General features: G+C 41.3%; 2 protein-coding genes across 3 annotated transcripts in view; both read left to right on the forward strand.

The window, feature by feature from the left end:
- The first annotated feature begins 1,053 nt into the window (after positions 1-1,053).
- xiap (X-linked inhibitor of apoptosis) lies at positions 1,054-10,819 on the forward strand. 2 transcript variants are annotated; one of them, XR_013790052.1, is made up of 9 exons: positions 1,054-1,299; positions 5,930-6,218; positions 6,320-6,878; positions 7,107-7,206; positions 7,289-7,367; positions 7,763-7,802; positions 7,903-8,076; positions 9,629-10,020; positions 10,149-10,819. XR_013790052.1 is itself a non-coding variant. In XM_079501428.1 (8 exons), exons 2-8 carry the CDS (start codon positions 5,976-5,978, stop codon positions 9,820-9,822), a joined length of 1,389 nt encoding a protein of 462 aa, XP_079357554.1. In that variant the 5' UTR covers positions 1,054-1,299; positions 5,930-5,975; the 3' UTR covers positions 9,823-10,819. The 2 variants fall into 2 exon arrangements, 1 of the variants encoding a protein (XP_079357554.1); XM_079501428.1 differs by having other exon boundaries at positions 9,629-10,819.
- Positions 10,820-12,027: 1,208 nt separating this feature from the next.
- stag2b (STAG2 cohesin complex component b) overlaps positions 12,028-24,286 on the forward strand; it is a 33,023-nt gene continuing 20,764 nt past the window's right edge. Inside the window, exons 1-13 of the mRNA XM_079508462.1 lie at positions 12,028-12,204; positions 14,824-14,944; positions 15,036-15,117; positions 15,392-15,535; positions 15,646-15,742; positions 16,489-16,565; positions 17,123-17,327; positions 17,611-17,762; positions 19,949-20,022; positions 20,392-20,515; positions 20,802-20,900; positions 22,363-22,442; positions 23,010-23,117. Coding sequence (XP_079364588.1) covers positions 14,901-14,944; positions 15,036-15,117; positions 15,392-15,535; positions 15,646-15,742; positions 16,489-16,565; positions 17,123-17,327; positions 17,611-17,762; positions 19,949-20,022; positions 20,392-20,515; positions 20,802-20,900; positions 22,363-22,442; positions 23,010-23,117 — 1,286 coding nt within the window. The 5' untranslated portion in view covers positions 12,028-12,204; positions 14,824-14,900. The remainder of the gene's footprint in view (positions 12,205-14,823; positions 14,945-15,035; positions 15,118-15,391; positions 15,536-15,645; positions 15,743-16,488; positions 16,566-17,122; positions 17,328-17,610; positions 17,763-19,948; positions 20,023-20,391; positions 20,516-20,801; positions 20,901-22,362; positions 22,443-23,009; positions 23,118-24,286) is intronic.

The raw sequence follows: 24,286 nt of genomic DNA on the forward strand, positions 1-24,286 counted from the left end.
TATATGGAGTTTTTCGGCAGGGGCCCTGTCCAGAGCCCAGCCATGATAGCCTGGCTTATAAGCCAGACTAATATATTAGTCTGGGCTGGCTCCACTTGGATTTCATTTCCCGGGGGGCGGGTTCAAACATTTTCTCTTCGACGCAATTGGTCAGAGCTACTGTCAGTCAAAGGTCTCAAGCATTGAACGTCACTGTACCAAAGCCTGCCCATATTGCATACCGTGTCCCGATTGGCCCGACCTGTTCTCGGTTGTAGGAAAGAGGCGTGCTACTGAGCCTCGCCAGACCTAGCCTCGGTCCCAGGCTCACTTATCTGCGAAAAGAAGAGCCTGGTCACAACGTAAGGCAAAGAAGCTATCGGCGGACGTATCCTCCGGAACATCCATCAGATGTATTTCCCCCGGATACGATATTTTCCCGACCAATCACAACACTTGTTTCATTCGCGGAGAATGTGAACTGATTTGTAAAGCATCAACGTCATTTCCTTGTTTCGGTGGGGACTAGTAAACACAGCCGCACCGCGTGACGTAGTTATCTTACACGCAACACTTCCGCCACTTCCGCTGATAGTCTTTTCAGCGTAGGTCTTGCCCAGGGTGCGCCAGACCCTAATCCGCTGGCAGGCAATTTTTTTTTTGCCAACGGCTGATTCGGTCTGGTTTATTAACCAGGCTACAGCCATGAGGCCTTGGGGCGGTTCTAGACAACCGTGGGTCCGACCGACTTGACACCGGGCACTGCACCCCCTGTGGTGGTGTGGCACCTTAGAGTATATTGTGGCACGCGTGTGTCGAATTTGAAGTCGGTGGGGCGAACAGTTCTCGAGTTACGTGGTGGATTACACACAGACAGAGCTAGACATGGTGCATTTATAGATAGATAAATAAAATGCAAATAAATAAACAATGCAATTAAATTAATACATGTATTTATTTACTTATATTATTATTTACTTTTATTATTTATTATTATTATTTTTTATTTTTTATTTACTCCCCGCTATTGGTAGACTTTCCCCATTTCATTCATGCGTGTGGTTGTGGCATGGGGGTTGTGCATACTCTATGGGGTTGTGGTCAGCTGGGATGCGCAAAAGCGCTGCGCACTTCTGCACTGTGCACACAACAACTGCGTCGCTGACTTCCTGGTAGCAGAGACGACGACGAGGTCACATAAAGCAGCTATCTGCTAAAATAAACTGCTTTAAACTGTGGTTTAAAAAGGACATACTTCTCAAACACGGTGACAAGGGACTACACACAGTGGCAGGGAGGCACGCTTTACAACTGGCCGCAGTGAGTTGTGTGGAAAAAAACCCAAAACATAGCGCTTTACCCATACCGTCATTATGTAGCTATTAACGCCAGGATGTGTCTATAACGTGTCTTTAACTTTAGTTAAACTGAAAGTGAAGTGCCATTGGTCCTTGTTTTAGTTCAGGTATAAAAAAATACTACTTCTGACGTATTTATATATGGTAGCGTTGACTGCCTGTATCCAACTATCCACGCCTTCTCTTCTCATCATTAATGCAGCTCAGCTGCACCGATCAAAGGACAAATTAAATACCGTCCGTGCCCAAGTTAACGTATATGCTAATAGTACACTAGTAAGTAGTAACTAGTACTAGTTGCTGTCTAGTTGGTTTATTTTTGTAACCACGGTTAGGTTACATGCCGATAAGTCGTCACTGGTCATGCATGCGTTGCGTTGCCACATTCCATTCCAGCTGTCAAACACAAACCAAAACAGAAGACCACCGTGTGGGTGGTTTGTTGTCTGGCTCATTGTGTTGGATCAAAGCCTTGTGATGTTTCCAGAGTGTACGTGTGGCCAGTCAATACAGTGTGACTTAAAATCACATGGCTATGAATGCATCCTCTCAACCATATCTTCTTCAACTTTGTGCACACATTTGACTGGGCTAGGTGGAATCGGATGCATTAACTCGTGTTAGATCAATAGTTCTGACTGTCTCTATGGGCTCAGGCATTTGTAAATATTTTATTTTATAAAGGTACAACACCCATATAGGTTCATACCTGCAATCAATCATAGTAGTGTGACACTTTCCTGGTGGTTTCTTAAAGAATACTTGTGCCTAATGATATCATTGACTGCTCAAAGTCCAAACTATATCCTGTGAAGATTGGACCTCAATTTTATCAAGAGACAATTGATGCTGATTGATCATGTGATTGCATCAAAGTCATCCATGACTCTTACTCATCTCCCCACTGACTCCCCTTCCTTAGTTAGGATATGGAAATGTTGCTTCATGCTTTGGGAATTGGGTAAGGACATTTTCTAATAAGCCTGGCTGGTCTCAAGTCTCAATTGTGAGAAGGTAATCTCTGTGTTCTTCATATACATAATATGTTGGATGGTTGAAGTCGGTGGACACTACAACCTCAACATTATCGACTCTTCATCACATGGATCTCTATATATGAGCGGACCAATACCGACATCATTGGCTGAATCTCCATAATAATAGAGCTGACTACACATTTGTCTGACATCACAATCATCAACTGGATGGAACTGATGACACATCACTCTGACAGCAGGATAACCTGAATAGTATAAAGGATGCCAACCAACGCACTCGGTATCTCCAAAAATCTTAAATCTACAGGACCCAGGACCCAGGCAATACACAGGACACAGACCTCTTCAAGACCTTTGACCATCAGAAGAGGATCAGGATCAAGAACACCTCAACTCATATGATCCAAAGTATCTGGCCTTACAACCCAGACACCTTCGTACCGACTACACTCAGAGGAAAAGCCTGAAACCAATTACCGGTAATTGTATTGGCATTTTGGTGGCAAACAGTCGAATAGCAGCTACTTATCATTAAATGACAACCATGGTCAGTGAGCTGTGGTGGTATTACAGTGCCGTACATGAGGATATTGTGAATTATTGTGTCATCCTATATCAGAAAGCTTGGGTACAGTCAAATCCCCATTAGAGATACCTCTAGTATTGATATAATAACAATGTTGTGGATATGAGACTTTATCGTCCTCATTTATTTACTTTGGATGGATATATCATGTCTTAAGTTGCTTTACATAAGTAAAGTGATACAACTTTATGAACTTATTAGACTTCTAGCTAATAGTAAGTAAGCTCTGAAATTACCTACAATAATCCTCAAAATATGATTTGTCACATTATTGATAGCGATGTAATTTTGGTTAAATACATATTGTGATATTTAATTTAGTAAATATCTGCCAGATCAATGATCAATCAACATTAATCAAATGTCAGACATGGTTGTTTCTCATCAGAACATGAAATACCCACAGAGAACACTTGTATTTCTCTCACTCTGACAAATTGCATTTGCCGCAGCGGCAGGATGTACTTGTAAGTAACTGTAAAATAGCTCGAACCAGTGCTGATTATTTCATTAGGACCCGCTACAGTGGTGTTCGATACGAACTTAACCGGGATGTGGAAACCTCTACTTCAATGCTCTACGAGTTGCTTAGCCATTAGCCAGTTATTCTGTCTCATCTAGAAGACCCAAGGTAATACAAGCCATTCAAGGTATATGGGTTGTAAAGCCAGATACCTTGATTCGTATATGTTGACCTGTTGGAGATACCGCGTACGTTGCCTGGAATCCGGTTTAGAAGCCATGGGAGCCGCCGTTTATGCTGGGCAAGTCTAGTGTTACGATGATGTCACCACTGTGTATATCCATCTTTGGAGTTTCTACATTAATCTGATGTCAGCGCTGGATATCGCTGTTGTCTCCATATATGGGACTATGGGTTATCCCATATATGGAACTCTAAGTGAAAGCCTTCGCAACAGTAACTGTCTACAGTGAGACATGGCCCTATAGGATGTTAACAAAGTCCCACATTAAGCTCTTTGTTCCCTTATGGGTCACAGCATATCCCAGAGCAGTGCCTATGAATGGGTCCAACTGTCTTGCATCTGGAAAAGTGAAATAACATAAAAATCACACCCGTGTGAACTGAGTGGTGCAAATCCCCCCCCCCCCCCCCCCCCCTCTCTCTCATTAGCAGGCAACAGTGCAGCACTATCTCTCTCTCTCTCTCTGTTTCTGGCACAACAGCGCTACTTTTGGTACTCATTGGTACTGGTGCTCATAGTCGCACAAACATGAACACACGGTTGAACACACGGTTGACACGGACATTGCTGTTCCTTGGAGTGGTTGCACCACTCAAAAGGTGTTACGTTTCGAATCACAAAAATATCACAAATACCAGTAAGACGCAAGGCGAGGTTGCGTGCATGGCTGCACGCATCCGTCTGGGGACGGCAGACTGCTGGGCGAGTGCTGGTGCTTTGGCATGGGGTAAGATCAACATATGGAATGAATGGCCATATATGGAGCATGTCTTGAGTGTACAGTGTTTGATGAAGTCAGATCATCATATGGAATGTCAGAACAGGAAGGACGGGTAGGGAAGGATCAACATATGGAATGTCGGAACAGGTCAGCTCCATATATGGAGATCTAAGGGTTTGAGGTCGGATGTAGAGTTGCTGGCCGGCTCCAGTATGCAGATCTAGGTGATGATCCAGTCTTCATGTATGGTTATCCAGGGTTAGATGAGGTCAGTGTTGTGATCTTCATATATGTAGATGGCCATATATGGTGCCGTGACGTGTCACAAGTCATGACCATATATGGAGGTGTGATGTCACAAGGTGTGACCATATATGGAGGTGTGATGTCACGAGGCGTGACCATATATAGAGGCGCAACTAACTGGTGGAAGATTCAGGTTTTCATAGAAAATGCGACCTATGGTTGCAATCATATGTTGTCTGGATATTTGGCATGTTTTCTATAGACTTCATATATACACCATGTATTTCCATATGTTTTATTCGCTGACATCAAACTTCTGAATAACACAGGTTAAAGAGGTAGCGCAATGAAGAGCTTCTTTTCCTTTACGATGTTGAAACACATATTTCGATATTGTACTTAACAGTACAACCACCTACAACTTAAGGTAACAAAAACTAAAAGAAAAAAGAGTAACAAAATAATTATTAATTTTGGCTAACAACCATCGTTCTACAGAAGTATAAATTAAGGTATAGAACTGCAAGTCATGAGTTGATATTATGCGGTAGTTGGCACTCTGTGTGCCGTGTGTTCCTGACTGTGCGGTGCGTGTGTAGGGGTGTGTGTACTAGTGCTGCACGGGGTGCAGTACTGAGAGCCAATCCAACTCCTCCTCCCTCACATGGAACAGCCAACGCCTTCATGTGACCACAGCCTGACTGCTGCTTTTAAAGGCACAGTGGCCAGCCAACAAATTCCTTTTCAGTGCACCCTTGTTTGACGAACTTTGACTTTGATTATTTCCCGCTGATTTCCCGCTGATAGTACACACACCCCTACACACGCACCGCACAGTCAGGAACACACGGCACACAGAGTGCCAACTACCACATAATATCAACTCATGACTTGCAGTTCTATACCTTAATTTATACTTCTGTAGAACGATGGTTGTTAGCCAAAATTAATAATTATTTTGTTTTTTCAGTGCACCCTTGTTTGACGAACTTTGACTTTGATTATTTCCCGCTGATTGTTAAAATGTTAGTGTGGCGTGTTCTGCAAGACGTCAATACAAACAAAATACGATTAATAGAGCTTATACTGGATTGTAATGAAACAAAAAAAGATTTAAAGATTAACGTATACAGGCAGGACATGCATTCTAACCTATAAAAGAAAGCGGCAATAATGGGAGATGTGCAAAAATGGCGTAATTTAAAATAATGTTGTAGAAAGTATGATAATGAACATCTATATAATGTATAGATATTCGTTTATACATTTGAGCTAAAAAAGAACCTGCCTAATATACCTACGTATAATATAATACTCTTGTCTTTTGTCTTCAGGTCTTCTGTCGTCTCTGTTCATCTCAGCGGAACCCTGGGCTCTAAAATGTCTTACGTCACACAAGACAGTGACTTGGAGGCAGATCATGCTGCTACTGACTGGTCTTTGATGAACAGTCGTCTAGCATCGTTCCGAGGTTCCAGCCTTGCCCAGCAGCTGTCAGCAGAGAGGCTGGCCCGTGCAGGCTTCTATTTCACTGGCCACGCTGACCGTGTTCGCTGCTTCAGCTGCCAGAAGACCGTGGAAAACTGGTGTGGGGAAGACATGCCTGTAGAACGACACAAAGAGGTGAAAATAAAATACAGTAAAACTAAAACTAATTTGAATTTTTATTTCTGGTTCCTACCAAATACTACAACCCCCTAACTCTTATTTTCATTGCACTCCAGGTTTCCCCATCATGCAAGTTTCTCAGGTGCACACACCGGTCCAATGCCAACCCAGATTCACTGACTAATGGTTCCGCCTACAATGAGGAAATGGAAGACATGGAGTTTCGTCTGAGGACGGGGGAGGTGGTCGATCAGACCCCCTACCCCAAAGCCCCCCACATGATCAGTGAGGACTCCCGGCTGGCGACCTTTACTTCGTGGCCTTCCACTGCCCCTGTGAGGCCCCGGGATCTGGCAGAAGCAGGTCTCTACTACCTGGGTGATGGGGACAAGGTCCAGTGTTTCTGTTGTGGAAACATGCTGGCAGGATGGGAAACAGGCGACACAGCCTGGGGAGAACATTCCAAACACTTCCCTCACTGCTTCTTCATCCTAGGGCACGACGTGGGCAACATCCCTTCCCTTAGAGGTATGGAGGTGGAGGAGGGAGGGATCAGCCAACGCACAAGCCCTGCTGTTCCTATGAGCAGCTATGAAGACAGGCTTATGAGTTTTGAAGGTGTCCAACACCTCATTCACCACGATAGACTGGCCGCGGCTGGCTTCTACAGCAGAGGTTCGTATAATATGTGATAGTTCTGGCCTTGGAGAAATCTCAAGCATTTTCTAGTGTTGATCTAAAAATGAAAATATTTTGAGGGTATGCAGAGGTTGCTGGTACCAAAATCAATAAATGCACTTATGTTATGTTGGCTATACAATTTGGGATGACATCTTAGCAAGCTAAATGGAACAGTTGGTAATTTCCAAGATTTACAGTAAACTTTGTATTTCTGTGTTGTAGGAGTACGGGACATGGTGGTGTGTTTCTGCTGTGGTGGAGGTCTGAAAGGCTGGCAACCTGAGGAAGACCCGTGGGAGGAACATGCCAAACACTATCCTGGGTAAGTCCTCTCCTCTCCTCTCCTCTCCTCTCCTCTCCTCTCCTCTCCCCACATTCTGACTCTTTTTGTTTTCTTTAACCAGGTGCAGTTTCCTGCTGACAGAAAAGGGACAGGAGTTTGTCAACAGTGTTCAGCTACAACATCCTCGACGAAACGGAGCTGTAAGCAAATTTATTTTTAATTTTTAATGGGTCCCGACCGAGTCAAGTGTTAGACTACCGGTCTAATGAGTGCCAGTAGCTCACAATACCAGCATTCCTTTACTTTACCTGCCACCTTGCAATGACTGCCGCTAGCTGTTGGTGTCAAAGTATTTTATTTTTCTCAGTTATATATTATACAAAAAAACATTGTATAAACACAATAATACACCCATCATTGTGCTATGCCATTCGATACCGATATGCACCACTCTGACCACATTAGTGTCAAAATATTGTGGTATAGCACTCCCTGCATTATTGCTTAATTACATTGACTGCTGGTGTTAGCGGAGGTCAAGCTTTGCTTTATTAATTCCGGTAATGATAATGAAATAAACATCTTTCCTCTACAGACACCAGGTCATCAGAATGGATTTTCAAGTCATCAAAATGGTAAACATTTAATTTTAGACTATTTTCTTTTTAATCATGTGTTTATTTACTTATTGATCCATGGTTATCTTGTAACAAATATCTCTGTGTTTTTGTCCAGATGTGCTGCAGTCAGAAATGGCTCAGAAGGCTCTTGAGATGGGCCTGGACCCCATTGTGATAGAGAGAACTATCCAGGAGAAGATGAGCCGAACTGGTTCAGGCTACCCCAACCTGGAGGCTTTTATCCATGACTGTCTCAACCCCAACCCAGAGAGTAATACCCAGTCACAAGGTACTTTCTCTTGCTTTTATTCTGTCTGTCTCCATCTGACTGCCTTTGTTTTATATCTGTTTGGGATGGCCTACCTTTTGTTTTTAAAGCTGCAATGCCTTCCCGCGGGATTCAAACACCATTTCTACCAATGAGCTAAGAAGGAATGCCTACTTGAGCAGGGGAAATGTTGTTTTGTGCTTCAGGCAATACCACTTATCACCCAGTAGGTGTCCTACCTGAACATATGCCTGTGTCTACATTTCTCTTATAATTATATTGTATTAACATGTTCTACCATACACTTTGGTCAAAATAACTTTATCTATGCACACAGACAAAAAAGTTCTGGATTGCAGCTTTAAATCAAACGTCACGGTCTTGACCAAACCTTTGTTGTTATTGATGATGATGATTATGTTGTTGGTATTTGCTACAGTGTGTAGACTACTTATATTTGCACACAATACAGTATTTTCTACACATATACAATTAAATTTGTCCTCTGTATTTTAGAAATAAAGGTAATAGTGTACACACACTGATGAAGGCTGGATAGCCCAATCGTCTGTCATTCCATCATGCAAGAATAATAACTGAAACGCAGTCTTGGTGTGTGTGACCCATTACCTTTATTTCTACAATATGATTTGAATGGGTAACGCACCATAAATCACAGCTCTGTATTTTATCCATCTGTTAGAGAGGGAAATGACTGTCATGATTGTTATTATTCCCGTTGGTATTATATCTATCCTCCAATAATAGTTAGGGCTAGTTTAGTCTTGCGTAGCCAGAAAACTAAACAAAAATCCATGCAAGGAAGCTGCCATTTCAGTTCACGAAAATATATTTTAAAATATCTTTACATTTCATTTTTCTATTTCCATTTCTGCTAAGCAGTAAGCTATATATATATGCTTAGATGATTTTGATTTATATTAGGATAAATTTGTGTGACTGTAAAGACAAAGCGAAAGTGGGGAGGAGGCTGCACTTACATTTTATCGCATGATCAGAGCTTCCGTACTGACGGAAGCATTTGAAATTGCGAGAGGCAACTGTCTGCAAGACTAGTCCTAGTTAAATTAACATTTGTCATGTGAAGTTTCAACTTCAGTTTTTATGTAGATTGATTTCTGCAGATTGTAGGCTTGTGATGTGACAATAAAGTAGTATGTATTGATTTAAAACAAAACAAAAAACTGGAGATTTGTATAGTACGTCACCCCAATTGACTTGTTACAGTTGCTTGAAGACGTAAATAAAATTAATACAAAAGGCTTTAAAGTGGAATAATAAATTGTCACAAAGTAAACCAGGAAACGAGTAGTAATAGGTGATTAGCACAGTCTTGTATCTCACATACTAACAGTAATGATTATAAAAACAAAAAAGGTTTTTGTCTCTGGTACAATGCATGGCCTGCTCTCACCAATATGGCGACAGCGCTGACATCCACATTCATTTGTATATTTCCTTTAAACATACATGCCATCTGCATATATTTCTCTACAGTATGGTTAATCACCTGAAAAATGTCCCTCAAAGTACTTATAATTCTGCCTTTCAGATGAGGATCCATTGGAGAAACTACGGGAGCTGCAGAGGGAAAAACAATGCAAAATATGTATGGACCGAGACATCTGTATTGTCTTCATCCCTTGCGGTCACTTGGTCACCTGCAAGGAGTGTGCCGAGACCCTCAACAAGTGTCCCATCTGCTGCGGTGCCATAACACAGAAGATCAAGACGTATATTGCTTAACCACATGAACCCTACAGTCCCTATTCTGGGCATTTCATAATAGGCGACCATTGGGTAAAAGTGGGTGAACATTAGATTCGTTGTGAGCTTATAGATCAGCTATTTTCAGCGAAGAGATTTGGCGTAGACTAGAGGGGGAAAAAATAGGTTACCAATGTTATAGACCCCTGGGGGACCCTGGTCAACAAAGTACTTTGGGTTGAAGTGGTTATGGCTAATTTATACTTCCTTGAAATATACTTTGTTGTAGGCTACTTGAAAAGTGATTCATGCCAAGAACATTTTTCATTTCAAAATACAATACGGTCATTCAAAGTATAAATAAGCCTTTAACCAGGGCCTGGAATGACAACTAATTTATGCTGCTTTGTCAACTGATTATTATTTTTATAACACACTCTCCTAAAATCTAATGTATATAGAGTTATTATAATAATGTATTATAATAATAAAATAAATAGCATTCTGTACACATGTATACAAATGTAAATACGATAAAGGGAAAAGGGCACAAGATGGCTACATTGTCACAATATGATAATAAACCTTTCTTGTTGGTATTGTGCATGACACAGATTCATAAAAGGTAGTTGGTGAGCATCTCACTGCATAAGTAGACACTAAAGGACACAGTGATTACCACTGACACATTTTGTTTTGCTTGCCAGAGGTGCCTTTTTTCCAAGTTAGTGCTCAACATGTGTAATTTTATTATTTAATTTTGACGTTTTATCCGGATTTGATGGTGGTCACATGTAAGGTCCTTTTATGTATATGTCACTCTTAATATTGTTTTTGCTGAGTATGCTTTCAGTTTTAGAATTTTAGGGTTTTCTTTTTCTCAGAGTTTCTTGCTGCTGTTGACATCTGTAGTAGACTTGAGTCCGTTTCTACTACTTTTTTGTCTGTCAGTCATCTGTCACTCTGGGTCACATCTGCCTTTCCATTCCGTCATGCAGCTTTGCATTTACGTGTGAAATAAATTTAAAGTACTTGACTTAAAATGTGTTCTTTGTTTATTGTGTGAACAATGTGTAACAGTGTAAGAACTTAAAAGTATTATGTCATTCATATATTGTCCTTTAAACATAGCATGTTGTACTTAATCAAATGGTTTACTGAGTTAAGTTAGGAAATATAAACTAGAGAGAAGGGAATATATAATCCATAATAAAGAGTGAATGCATGAAGGCTAACTCAGAAACCAATCAGCTGGAGGTTGTTCCAAAAAACTCCATGTGGTTTTCAATGTTTTCAGGCCGCGACCCCTCAAAATATTTGAACTGGGGACCCCCACCCTGACAATACAGGCATTACATTTTTGTTTGACTTGCTGCCACAAATATTGTGAAAATAGCCAATCTACAAGGGTGAGGCGTTGTGAGCTTGTAGATTTGATATTTTCAAAATGTTTGCCTCTTTCTTGACAATTTACAATTTAATACATTTAGGTATTAAAAAGGTCCTGAAAATTGTTACTTCAATCAATGTCATCTAGGGGACCCCCCAAAATCGTGTGGACCCCCCTGGGAGTCCCGAGTCCGACCCACAGGTTGAGAACTGATCTAGATTAGAACATCGTTAATGTGTCTGCATATGCCTCCCACATTTTGTCAATTAAATTGACATCAATATGAAATCAATTCATGGGTTCCACTGGTAGTTTCCGTGTCATGGGTATATACTCTAAGGTACTGACACGGAAACTACAGTGTTAGCTAATAGAGCTACTCTTTGTTTCTAAATACACCAATACATATAAAGTAAAGTATGAAAGGCAATCCATTTACCGATAACAAGCCTCTCAGTCTCCGACCTAATAATTAACCAGTAAATCCTGAAAATCCCATAAGTGTAACTAGCAAACTGTAATGTAACTCAAAAGTGTGTTACATAATATAAGGTAAAATATGAGGATGGTTAATACATTTTTCCAAGCCCCGAATTTGGCAGGATTTATCTATGATTATCAAGTTCGAGAAAACGACATTACATCTAATACCAGTCGAGACAATCTACACAAATTATAACCAGTGCCACTGAGAGTTTTGAAGGCTCTCATAATGTCAAGATACTGATATTATAGCTCGCCTTTCTCCATGATGACAGCTGTACTTCGAGTCATTCGCCACTAGATGTCAGCCGATTCACGGTTTATTGGGGACAGTACCGAATGTGACCGCTAGGTGGCAGCTGTGCTCCAGTTTCCCCCCCTTCCTCAGGTCGTCGAAACAACAAACTGAAGTACGGAGCAGCGTCCGAAAACCGCCTCTGACCGCCACTTTCAAACTCTTTTTACACATTTGTGTCGTAATGGAGACCACGTCCTCGTAAGCACAGCGAAAGTCGGGATTCTATCGGAAGTAAAGTCTTACACGCACGGTAAGTTAGCCGTAAAATGGCGGATAGGAGCAGAGGAGCAATCTGGAAGTTAAGTTGGTTTGTATTTTGCTAGCTAGCTTCGCACAGCTAGCCGCGGCTAGTGTTAGCCGCTGTTAGCAGCTACTTCGATTGTTTGCTAGGCTAACTAGCTACGTTCCTGCCCCCCCTCGCCTCGCAAAATGCTGTTCATTCTCAACTTAAAAGACACAATCGTGCGTTTAGAGTCGCTCGTCTGTTTTAATTGGCGTTTGATTCGTAAACAAAGTGTTTGTGTTGCAGCTTATGCAAGAACACACACACACAGCCTGGAAGTCCCGATGCAAGATGGAGGACGAGAGGACGGGATGTTTTTTTTTCTTTTTAAGTATTCGTTTATACTTAGTCGCGCGACCCCTCTCGCCTCGACCAAAATGAAATAGGAAATAAAAATGACGCATTTTCGACCGAAAAAAGTGCCGATGCGACGCGCGTCGACACTTTTTTCGGTCGAAAATGACGTCAATTTTATTGAGCGGAAGGAAAGAGAGGCTCGTGCGACGCGATGTGTGTTATAGCGGCGCTACTAGCAGCAAAACACCGCTAATGTTTAGAGGTCTAGCATGCATGTTTTCCTTGTTTTGGTTGTTTGTTTTCGCCTTGTTGGTATTTGTGATGTTTATCTGGTTCAAAATAAACACCAGGACTGTTGCTAACCAGCTAACTTTAGCCTCTGCTCGAAACGTTACAGTTGTTTTGTTATGAGCTCAATGTTACGTTTATTCATCTCAGATGGACGTCGGTGGGTCCTCATTGTTAGTAAATAACAAGACATCTCGTGGTTGTTGCCACACTTTTTGCTTCGTACGTGCGGTTTTTACATTGTATTCTTTGTTGATTTCTATTCGTTATCAAAATATTGACTGCGGGACGTAAAGAGACTCACTCGGCTAGTTAGCCTTCTAGCAACCCCCGTCCACCCGCACCGGTGTCAATTTTGACATGCGCCGTCGTAGAGCGCAACCTAGTCGGCCTGCTTGGTGGCAACAGATCGGTGAATTGTGGCGTCTTCGTCGCACACACAGCCTCGTTATGAAGCCGTTGTGTTTCATCTGTTTTGCAGTGTTGTCTGGGTTCGCTGATCCCGGGTTTATGACTTATAACTTAGCCGGGTTTGGCGCCACTTTTTCAGTCAACACCCCTTGAATCCCGCAGAACATAAATGCCGCTCTGGAAAGTAAACATGTTATTAACGGTAGTAACACGCGTTATTACGATGAATGATATATTAATACACCGCGGTCACACGTTGCAAGATTGCATGTGTAGTGACATGGTGGTGATGAGTTGCTTATGCTCATGTGCTGCCTTGATGAGACCTTTCATCTTAAGGCCATGTGGATCATCTTTTTTTCTGGGGGGAGGTGATGTTTTGATCACCACCATCAATTGCTTATAATTACTTAGAGATCAGGTCATGTATTGTATGCACAGAGCTACAGTGGGCATTTTTCTTTCTGAACTAGTTTTCCAGTGCTTGTGATGGAAATGTTACAGTTAATCTCTGAATGACACACTTTGCGTGTCACTCACTACTGTATGTTACTACAGGAAGACACACCCAGATCAAGGCCCTCGCTACAGTGGGGAGGAGTTATGTTTGCCATCTCTAGTGATTACATCTATGGAATACATTTTCATATTCTATTCACTTAATGTTTTGTTATTGTTATTTCATACCCATACATGTTCCGTTTATGATAGCACACAGTGATAATCTGTGTTTTATTGTCACATTCTGAGATTTGCTCTGGTAAATGTCACATCACAACACTGCAGTTGTTCATCTGGAGCCCACTGTGCGTCCTTGTTGATGTTGATGCTGTGTAGGGATTGGCTGAACAGTGCATGGGGCGGATAGGGCACTGCCATATTTGGCCATTGAGGAAGAGCCCGATGCCTGTGATATGGAGGGAGAGGAGAAAGAGAGGGAGCCAATGAGCATGCAGCTGTGCGTGACAAGAGGATCTGTAGCCTAGCCACCCCCTGTTACCATGTGAAGCAGTTTTTTTCTCTCTCTGTGAAACGGCATCAAAGAAACATTGGCTTTACTACGGAGCATGTGTTATCTGAGGAACTCGTTGGCTACATGCTCAGCTCTTGCTTTCAATGCTGTTTACAAAAATATTTTGTGCCGGAATGTGAAAGGTGTGAATGGTGTACATTTATTTTTAAAAGACAATATAGGACAATACCAGTCTAATTTGAATTTCTTGCCATTAGCAGACAGTGTCCCTGACTCCAAGTGATGTGTTCTACAAGTGTAGTGTATTTCTGAGAGCATTTTGGCTTACATTAAAGATAATAATTGGGACTTCCATGTTGTATGTCCTGAAAGGCTGTGTCTGGAAAATGGTTTGCTTAAGTGTTGCATTTCAAATTTCAGCTTAAGGAGGGCTTTTTATGATACAGTGAGTTTGAACTAACATTGACTAAAATGCCTGGTATGTTCTGTAACCTTTATTGAATATGGACAAATTTGTAGGAAATGGTAGAGGTTTATGTAGACAATGTGGCCAGTGTTGAAAATTGACAATGACAGTAGTAACACTGTCCTTTTAAAATTTCCCTTCTGTATTGCAGGTCACATGCGACCCCCTCCTGTCCTTTGGGATCTCAAGTCAATCATAAGTTGAGTTTGTCCGGAAGATGTTACAGAAATGATAGCGGCACCAGAAATACCGTCGGAGTTCCCCTTCCCTCAGTAAGTGTCTCAATGCTTCACCGGTGTATTCATTTGAATATGTGTTGGTGTGAACTGGTGTCCAACATCTGTTTTTCTGACCTCCCACCAGGGATACAGACACACGTTTCTCTTCAGACACAGACTTCTCTGAAGATCCAGATGGAAGAAGTACAGTATCAGCCAAAGGAAAGGTAGAACACATAGCTTTTTGTGCTATTATTTTTGCTGGACAAAAAAAACGACAAACATAAACAGGAAGATAGGGCTGAAACACAGAATTGAAACAGCCAAGCCTAGTTTCAACGTTTCAACTTTAACAATCATTGGATGTCTTCTAAGTTCATTCTACATTCTCCTAGCTAATTGATTGGTTTTAGCCAAGCTAATAAAACTGTGTGTACGTAACCTTTTTAAATGACACTTGAACGCTCACCTGTTCTCGTTTACCTGTTCTTATGTTTGTAGGGTGGAAAGAAGGGGAAGAAAGCAGTGGGGGAGAAGGGGAAAGGAGGCAAAGGAGCAGGCCGGTTAAATGGCCACCACCAGGAGAATGGCATGGAGAACATGATGCTGTTTGAGGTGGTTAGGCTGGGGAGAAGTGCAATGCAGGTACAGTATGACAGCTTTCCTTGTTCCCTGGAAATGAATCGCTGTGTTGCTTTTGTTTTAGCCCTTTACTTTTAGAGAATGAGAATATTTGTGTCTGTTCTGATTCTTAGTCTGTTGTTGATGACTGGATTGAATCCTACAAACATGACAGAGATGTTGCTCTCCTAGACCTAATCAATTTCTTCATCCAGTGCTCGGGATGTAAAGGTGTGTATCTCCATTGTTTTTATTTTTTAAGCTCAGTCTTTTTGTGTGTGTAAGATGTATAGCATTGAAGTAAATTGTATGGATAAAGCAACACTAGGTAAACTGTATGTGCTTCACAAAAAGAATGATGAAAAAAGTGTTTATACAGACAGCATACTATACTAACCACCCACACACAAAATAAAGCATTAAAAAAAACATCCACACATTTCCGTGATACAGCATTTGAGTGCTTCCTACACAGCTCACGCTTAACACCCCTGTGAGAAACTGCAATGACATACACACATACACAAACAGAATAGGTACTGTAGATCTTAAGTCTACTTTTAAAAGATGACACAGTTTTTACAGATCTCAGGTCATCGGGCAGTTTGTTCCTGAGAGTAGGACCATAGTGACTAAATGCACCATCACCAGATTTAGGTTTTTTCTAGTTTTATTACAAACGCATACATGCAGTCACACAGAGTCTTAAGGTGTGGTAAAGAATAGAATTCAGTGCCATTACCACTCACACTTAGCCTTACATTGGAGGGCCGTTGTGCCCTCCAATTCCATCTACGTCATTTAATACTGTGCTGCTTGGTTCTGTTGCCCTGAATGTCTGTCCAACAGACAGACATTCTGTCTGTTGGACAGAATGTCCAAGGCCTAAGCCTCTATTTGGCTTAGGCCTACATTGAATGTCATTTGTTGAGCTGGTCTTCTTTGACAATAAATAACCTCCCGTGTGTTTGTGTCAGGCGTGGTCACTGGAGAAATGTTCCGTAACATGCAGAACTCTGAAATCATCAGACGGATGACAGAGGAGTTTGATGAGGTAATTCATATTAGCAGTCCTTTTGACTCACACTAGAACCCATTCATTCCCAAGTCTGTGTAGGATTGTACAGCAAGTGAAACTCTGTATCTTAAACTTTTTTTCTCTAATTGCCAGACCTTAAATGCAGTTTAATTTAATGTTAAAGCTTGCCAATGTCTACTTTCTTAGTAACCGTTGCTAACGTGCCTATTGGACAAAGATGGGTTTGGGAGGGACTTGGCGAAGGGCTAATTGTATTCTCATTTTCAATGCATGTTATTTTTTTCTTTTCTTTTTCGTTGGTGAAATTTTTCTCATGTTTCATTCTAACCAGTATTAAAATGTTCTGGGACAGTCCTACAACAAACATAGAGCTATGTTACACTACATGGTAACTGTGTTACTAATAATAGCAATAATAATAATCATAATAATAAAACAATTTATATAACACTCAAGACAGTTATAAACTGCTTTTGGAAAGGGTAAAAAAAAAACAACAGGCAGATATAGTTGAAGAAAAGAAGAAGAAAAAAATAATTTAAATGTGATATTTTCATTTCTGTCCCCTACAGGACAGTGGAGACTACCCTCTAACTATAGCAGGGCCACAGTGGAAGAAATTCAAGTCGAGTTTCTGTGAGTTTATCGCAGTGCTGGTGCGCCAGTGCCAGTACAGCATCATCTACGACGAGTACATGATGGACACAGTCATATCACTCCTCACCGGCCTGTCGGACTCGCAGGTCCGAGCATTTAGACACACCTCAACACTGGCAGGTAAGGGTGTGTGAGAGAGAGAGTTTGTGTTCTTGTTTTGTTGTGTGACCTTGTGTGTCATTATCATCAACATGTAAAAGTTACATATTTTTCGAACCATGGGATTACATTGCTTTTTTCACAACCCTAATGAATTACATGGCAACACAGGACTGGAATTGAAACTGCAACGACTGGAAAATGCACTGACCATGTAACCATATTACGTGATCAGTGCATTTTCCAGTCAGCCACTGGCTGTTTGAGGATGTTCTGTTAAATTTTGTCTTTTTCTTTCTGGCAGCCATGAAGCTGATGACAGCCCTGGTGAATGTAGCTCTGAACCTGAGCATTAACATGGACAATACCCAGAGACAGTACGAAGCAGAGAGAAACAAGATTGTGGCGAAGCGGGCGAATGACAGACTTGAGCTACTATTGCAGAAACGTAAAGAGGTGAAGTTGGTCTCACTTGTGGAGACATGAACCATTAGCTTTCTGCTGTGTTTGATTCTTGTCTGTTTCATCTGACTTGAGTTTCCGTCAGCCTGGTGTCGGGTCAGACACCTATCGCTGCTTGTGTTTTAGTTTGGGATGGTACTTTCTATCCCTCAGTGGTGTATAGAAGGCAGTTTTAGACCTTGTACACTGAATGAAGTTGAAAGTTTTAACATTGACAAGCGGCCTCCATGCTGTTGCCTTTTAATTTAAATTTATTTTTTGCAGAATGAAAGTGTTCTGCAACAATTTACTGCACTGTAAAGGTTGAAATTGATATTTCTGCTTTCATTGATTGGATTGCATTATCATTATTAGATTAATGGATCGTTACGCACTGTTAGACCCTCTTTTGTACGGTATATAAATCTAGTAAACGTGTCAGCATTTCTTCTCGAGCTTAAATAAGAAATTAGTGCTTTAACTTTTTCTCTGCTATCTACGATTATAATCGTAGCCCTAGGCTGAGTTACTAAAGGTGCTAACTACGTACATGTTCGTAGACAACCGTATACTCATTGCTCCGGTTGCTATGGAGAGCCTCCGTCCTCACCAGCTATGGGATTTTTAAATCCAGCTCCATTGAGCCTCCATTATAACAGGATTTTCAAAGCCTTGTATCTCTAAAGCTTCGAGCGCTGTCCATGGTGAGTTTGTATCGCATCGCTGTGCACATGTAACGAGAGATAAGGGGTATGAGCTTACGGCTAACGATCAATGTCCTCACAACAACAGTCCCCACCTCACTGAATAACCCGGAAACTAAACGAGGATCGTAGAGTGAGAGCGGACGGGGGGCACAGGTTAGGTGTGCTTATGCTACCACCTAGTGGCAATAATGGAGTTAATATCAATTTGTAATTTCATAATTGTGCTACTTAATGACTTGGAACAGTGACTCACATTCTTATAGTCCGTATTGTCTGTTGTTGGCTACTGGAAATATGTGTGCTGGCATCATCCAGTTTAGACAGTGAACTAGTAGAAACATGGGCCATAACAAATAGTTTCTGTTTTGTTGCATTTCCTGTCTGCTGTCAGAACAAATCCACTCCGCTTATAGCACAGGCAACACCTCCATAGGTGTGTGCCCGGTGTGGAGCGCACTGCACTGCAGAGTGTAATTTGGCTACCATTGGCAGTTTATTATGTTGCGTATTAACAGCAGGTCCCACTGGGCGTCCATCTGCTGGTTCACCGTTGAGCAGACACACTGCATGGTGGTATAGATGGTCTTCACACACTGTCCGCTTACATTAACAAATAACAATGCCTGCTTGGCATTCCTTCGTTACCTTAAACTCAATTACTGCCAGAGTAAATACATAAATAAATAAAAACTACCTTTTTAACAAAGCATTTTCTTAATTTTTATTTTACCTAGTTTTAACTTGACCCTTTTGTTTAGCCTAGCTGGGTCCCATGACATTGTTTATTGCCTATGCTGTTTTTATGTCGTGCTTTTAAACCCTGTAGCACTTTTGAGATTCTAAAGAATGTAAAATTGTGCTTTATAAATAATAGCGATTATAGCGACAGCGATTTTCCTTTTTAAGCTTCCGCTTCATTTTGACCATCCGTTCCCCAGTTATCATCAGTTGAAATTTGAAAATAGCAAGTCTCGCCAAAAAGGCAGAGGAAAACAAAGGAGGCGAGATACAGGCGTTTCCGCAAGTAGAATAAACAGGAAGATAAACGGTGGATATCTTGCGGTCACATGTTCTCCTGGATCTCTGTGTAATGTAGAGTGAAATGGTTACTCATATGTTGGCGAAGAACGCCATCTAGCGTAGAACTAATAAGACACGTCAAAACACCTGATTGGCGGTGTGGGCTTTGGAGGAAAAAAAATATGCCTAAACGCATAGTTGGCAGTGAATGAGTTTGGCCGTATTTAAAGGAAGCTTCATGATTTTTTTTTTTTTAAGATTTGCGTGGGCTTTTTTACACCTTTATTTATAGGACAGTAGACTAGCAGGAAATGGGGAGTGACACGCAGCTACGGCCATCTGGATCGGGATTCGAACCATTTGCAGCCTAGATGCCTGGACAGCTAGCCGGCTACACCAGAGTCCTGGGCCAGAAGCTTCATGTTTTAACCAAACCAGTGTGTTCACATATGTTCTTGTGCTTTTTTTCTTTAGCTCCAAGAAAATCAGGACGAGATTGAAAACATGATGAATGCGATATTCAAAGGAGTGTTTGTTCACCGTTATCGGTAGGCCTGCACATCTGTCTGAAATCATTTAACACCTGACGATGCCATCCATTATTAAATGCTAATGTGTGCTATTTACATGTGCATGCTTGCTTGCTGTTCTAGTTTAGAAAATTAAAGTTATGTTTTAGTCGGCTGGGTATTGCGTAATATTAAGACATTTCAAGATGCACATGTTTGTGTTCAAATAATCTTACAAGCAATTACCATAATTTTGCGTTATGTTTCTGTCATTTTGTGGTCAAAATTTATAATCAGATTTTCGAATAATCTCCCCCAAAAATGTACGCATTAATCAATTAGAAAAAAGATCGTTATAACCCTAACAGACTGTATTAACGCTTTTGCCGTTATCTGTCATATTGTCAGTGATTCGATAGCAGAGATCAGAGCCATCTGTATAGAAGAGATTGGAGTGTGGATGAAACTCTACAGCGATGCCTTCCTCAATGACAGCTATTTGAAATATGTGGGATGGACCATGCACGATAAGGTGGGTCACACTTGGCTTTAGATTTGGTTTGGAGTTAGGGACCCGATGCCACTTATTAGCCGGTTACGGACCTCACATCTGAAAATATTTTGTACCCGGATTTGTTCTTAGTGTTTCACAAATCAATTTCAGTTTCTTTCAAGATTTTGTGGTTGTTGAAAATAGCAGACCTTTATTGTAGTCTCTCCTGTTGTTAACAACACTTTGCTAGTGATGCTGCTAAGCTACCATCTAGTTTGAGCCGTTCATAAATTATAACCTTTGTGTGTGTTTTTTTCTTTCCCAGCAAGGTGAGGTGCGCTTGAAATGTTTGACGGCTCTACAGGGTCTCTACTACAACAGGGAACTCAACACCAGACTAGAGCTCTTCACCAGTCGATTTAAGGTCAGTGCTACTTACACAAACACAATATCTCACCACTTCAACTTAAAGGGATAGTTCACAATTTTTTTACTTAAGTTGTATGAAATACTTGCCATTAATATAGTGGTTGCAACTGTATTATTTGATTGCCCGAGTCCTGTGGTGGGAGTTCTGCTCTGGTTTTGGTGAATATTAAGTAGTTCCGGTCATTTTGAGGGGGGCACTGGGGCCACGCATTAACTCATTTATTGCGTCTAACTGTTAGCATAAACCCCACTTCCAGGGGCCACCATACACGTTCACTTTAAAAGACGGAGTTTGCTTGCCCCCCACACACACGCTACACACACTCAAGTATTACAAGCACACACTGTTTACCTTTTTTTTATAGAAGCTTTTACATGGCGAGCGTCGCGGTACAAAGGCACAAATTAAAAAGGATAAGGCAAAAAGGGTGATGTGTCCCTTCAAACGCTGCTGTGGGACTCAACCATTATATAGATGGAGTATACGTTGGGGTACGTATATATACGGACCTGGGATATGACGCCCCCTAGCGTCGGGGTACGTATATATACACACATGGGAAAGAAAGAATTAAAAGTAAATTATTTCAAAAAAATTACGTAATTTGACCTATTTCTAAAATATTAGCGCAACCTTCGTTCAACTTTGACCCCTCTATCACATAGAACTATTTTTTGGGCGTAGTGATATGGAGACAAAAAACATAGTTCTGTGTGATAGAGGGGTAAAAAATGAACGAAAGTTGCACTATATGGTAGAAATACCGTAGGTCAACAATACAAATGACGCTAGTTTAGTGAAATAATGAACTTTTAATGCGTGGCCCCTGTGCCCCCCACAAAATGACCGGAACTACTTAATATTTCACCAAAACCAGAGCAGAACTCCCACTCAGGCAATCAATTAATACAGTTTGAACCACTATATTAATGGTATTTCATACAACTTAAGTAAAAAAAAATCTGAATTATCCCTTTAATGCTTGACATTTTGTTGTGGGCTCCGCTCAAGTTTTTATATATATATATATATATATATATATATATATATATATATATATATATATATATATAAACTTAAAGAAAGGGATATTTCACTTTCAAACATTTTTGGCTCATTTCAAGGTCTACTCTGGCTTTTGTGAACACCCCAAACAATTTGGGGTGTTCAAGTTGCTTGATTCAAATATTTAGAGTATTTCCAGTATTTCTGCCGTCATTAGTCAGTATGCCACACACGTTGCCAAGTCTGCTTATTTTTGGCCTTGTTTTCTTAGACCTGGTTGCTTGTTTCTCTCGGAACATCTGGCAACACTGCTCACCGTGTGAAGTGAAGACAGTTTGATACCGTAAACCTGGACCTCTAATAAAGAGATGGTGGTTGATTAAAGGAAATGAAAAGCCATATCAGTATGAAATGAGTCTTTATTTTATTTTTTTCCCTCTTCCGTTCACAGGATCGTATTGTTTCTATGACCCTAGACAAGGAATATGATGTTGCAGTACAAGCAATAAAACTGCTCACTCTAGTCTTGCAGTAAGTATCTGGTTTGTTTTATTTTTTATCTGATAACCAGCTGTTGTAATAAAACCAGCAGGCTTGTTTTCCTCCCACTTAAGTTCAATGGGATGTTGTTGTTGCAGCACACAGATTGTCAGGATGCTTGTACAGGCTGTATCAGAAGTGTCTCTCTCTCTCTCTCTACGGGCTTATTCTCCCCCCACTTAAATTCAATGGGTGGTTGTTGAAGCACACAGATTTTCAGGTTGCTTGTACAGGTGATATCAGATGTGCGTCTAATATCTCTGCAGCTACCTGCAGATAGTGTCTGCATGTCCTGCTTTTAATTCCTATGCTATGCATGCTTAGTGCCTTTGTAATGTTATGTTTGTTTCATTATTTATCTTTTTTTTTTCATGAAAGTTTTTCAAATGAAAACAAAAAATTGACAATGAACATAAAATCAAAGTGTACCTGCAGTGCAATGTAATGCTCATGCTCAATCGGGCAGACACCAGCATGTACTCTCTAACCTTGGTGACTGACCTCTCTCTCTCTCTCTCTCTCTCTCTCTGTCTGTCCTGTGCCCATGCAACTCCACAGTAGTACAGATGAGGTGCTGAGCCCCGAGGACTGTGAGAGCGTTTATCACCTGGTTTACTCCGCCCACCGGCCGGTCGCCGTAGCGGCCGGGGAATTCCTCTACAAGAAGTATGTCACAGTGATTCTTAATGTCCATGCACACAGATGGATAGTGTACCTAAACTACTGGGATTAAATGTATTTTACCGTGTACTTTGTAAGTCACTCTATAAGGGCGTCTGTCTAATTGTCTCCACCAGGCCGAAGCCATGGGGAGAGAGTATGTTTTGCACTCCGTCCGTGTGTCCGTCCATCTGTGAACAGCTAATCTCTGGCACCGTTAACCCGGTCGATGCCAAATTTTGCACACACACTCCCTGGATGCCAACGTTGAAACTCTGCCCCAAAATTTCCAGAATGGCCTGTTATAGCGCCACCAGGAGGCTGCTTTGTGGAAAAACAAGTTTTTGGACTAAACATTTTGCCAAAAATCTAGTTGGAGGTTAAAGCATCCATGTGTATACGTAGGTAGAATAATGGAAAGAAAATAAGACATCCACAGAGCTTTGGGATTCTTGGGTCGTTGACCGCCACTCTTTCCTACCCAGTGTCAGAGTCCAAATGCTCTGCAGTGTTGCTAACTCACGCTGCAGTGTGTCTACGTAGGTGGTGCACCTCTTTCCCCTCCTAGCTGTGCCTTGGGTTGAGTTGGGTTGACTACTTTTACCCTAAATATATTCTTATGAACTATATTGATCCACAGAAAGCACTTTTTGACTGGAGGAGCGGTTTGGATATCATGTCCAGAGCGTATTTTGACGCCAGCAATGTTCAAACCTGTCAACCGTTGCTGTGCTAAAACGTAATGTCATTATTAGCAGGATGTCAGACACAGCCAGGAGGATCAAACTGTTGTTTGTTGATCATCCACATTGTGGAAAGGAAGAGGCATTGGATGAGAGTTTTCATTTAGTCCTGCCTCTCCTCTGTTGTGATTTGGTCGGTCTTGAAAAGTGACATTGATGACTTATGAGTGGGTTGAACTATTTTCTACTTAAAGCGCCCAGGGTGCTCCACCCTAAAAAAAAAACGCTGGACTCGGCACGTGTTGAAATGCGATGCTCGGTACTGGCAGCTCAAAAGCACTTTCTGTGGACATGGCCCCTTATAGATGTGACTGGGGAACGGTGAACCATGTGCAACAGAGGTATTGTAAAAGTACGACATCTAGTGGCTGCATATTGTCTTATTGGCCCTTTAATGACAGTCAATGTTAACCCAGTTAAATTTGATCACTG

Source organism: Electrona antarctica (assembly GCF_951216825.1).
Source record: "Electrona antarctica genome assembly, chromosome: 1".
NCBI lineage: Eukaryota > Metazoa > Chordata > Actinopteri > Myctophiformes > Myctophidae > Electrona > Electrona antarctica.

Bases quoted from the DNA above. Each gene is read 5' to 3' on its own strand.
- xiap (XM_079501428.1), top strand. From the start codon at position 5,976: ATGTCTTACGTCACACAAGACAGTGACTTGGAGGCAGATCATGCTGCT. The intron at 6,219-6,319 runs GTGAAAATAAAA...ATTGCACTCCAG, and splicing joins CTGTAGAACGACACAAAGAG to GTTTCCCCATCATGCAAGTT. The intron at 8,077-9,628 runs GTACTTTCTCTT...TCTGCCTTTCAG, and splicing joins GAGTAATACCCAGTCACAAG to ATGAGGATCCATTGGAGAAA.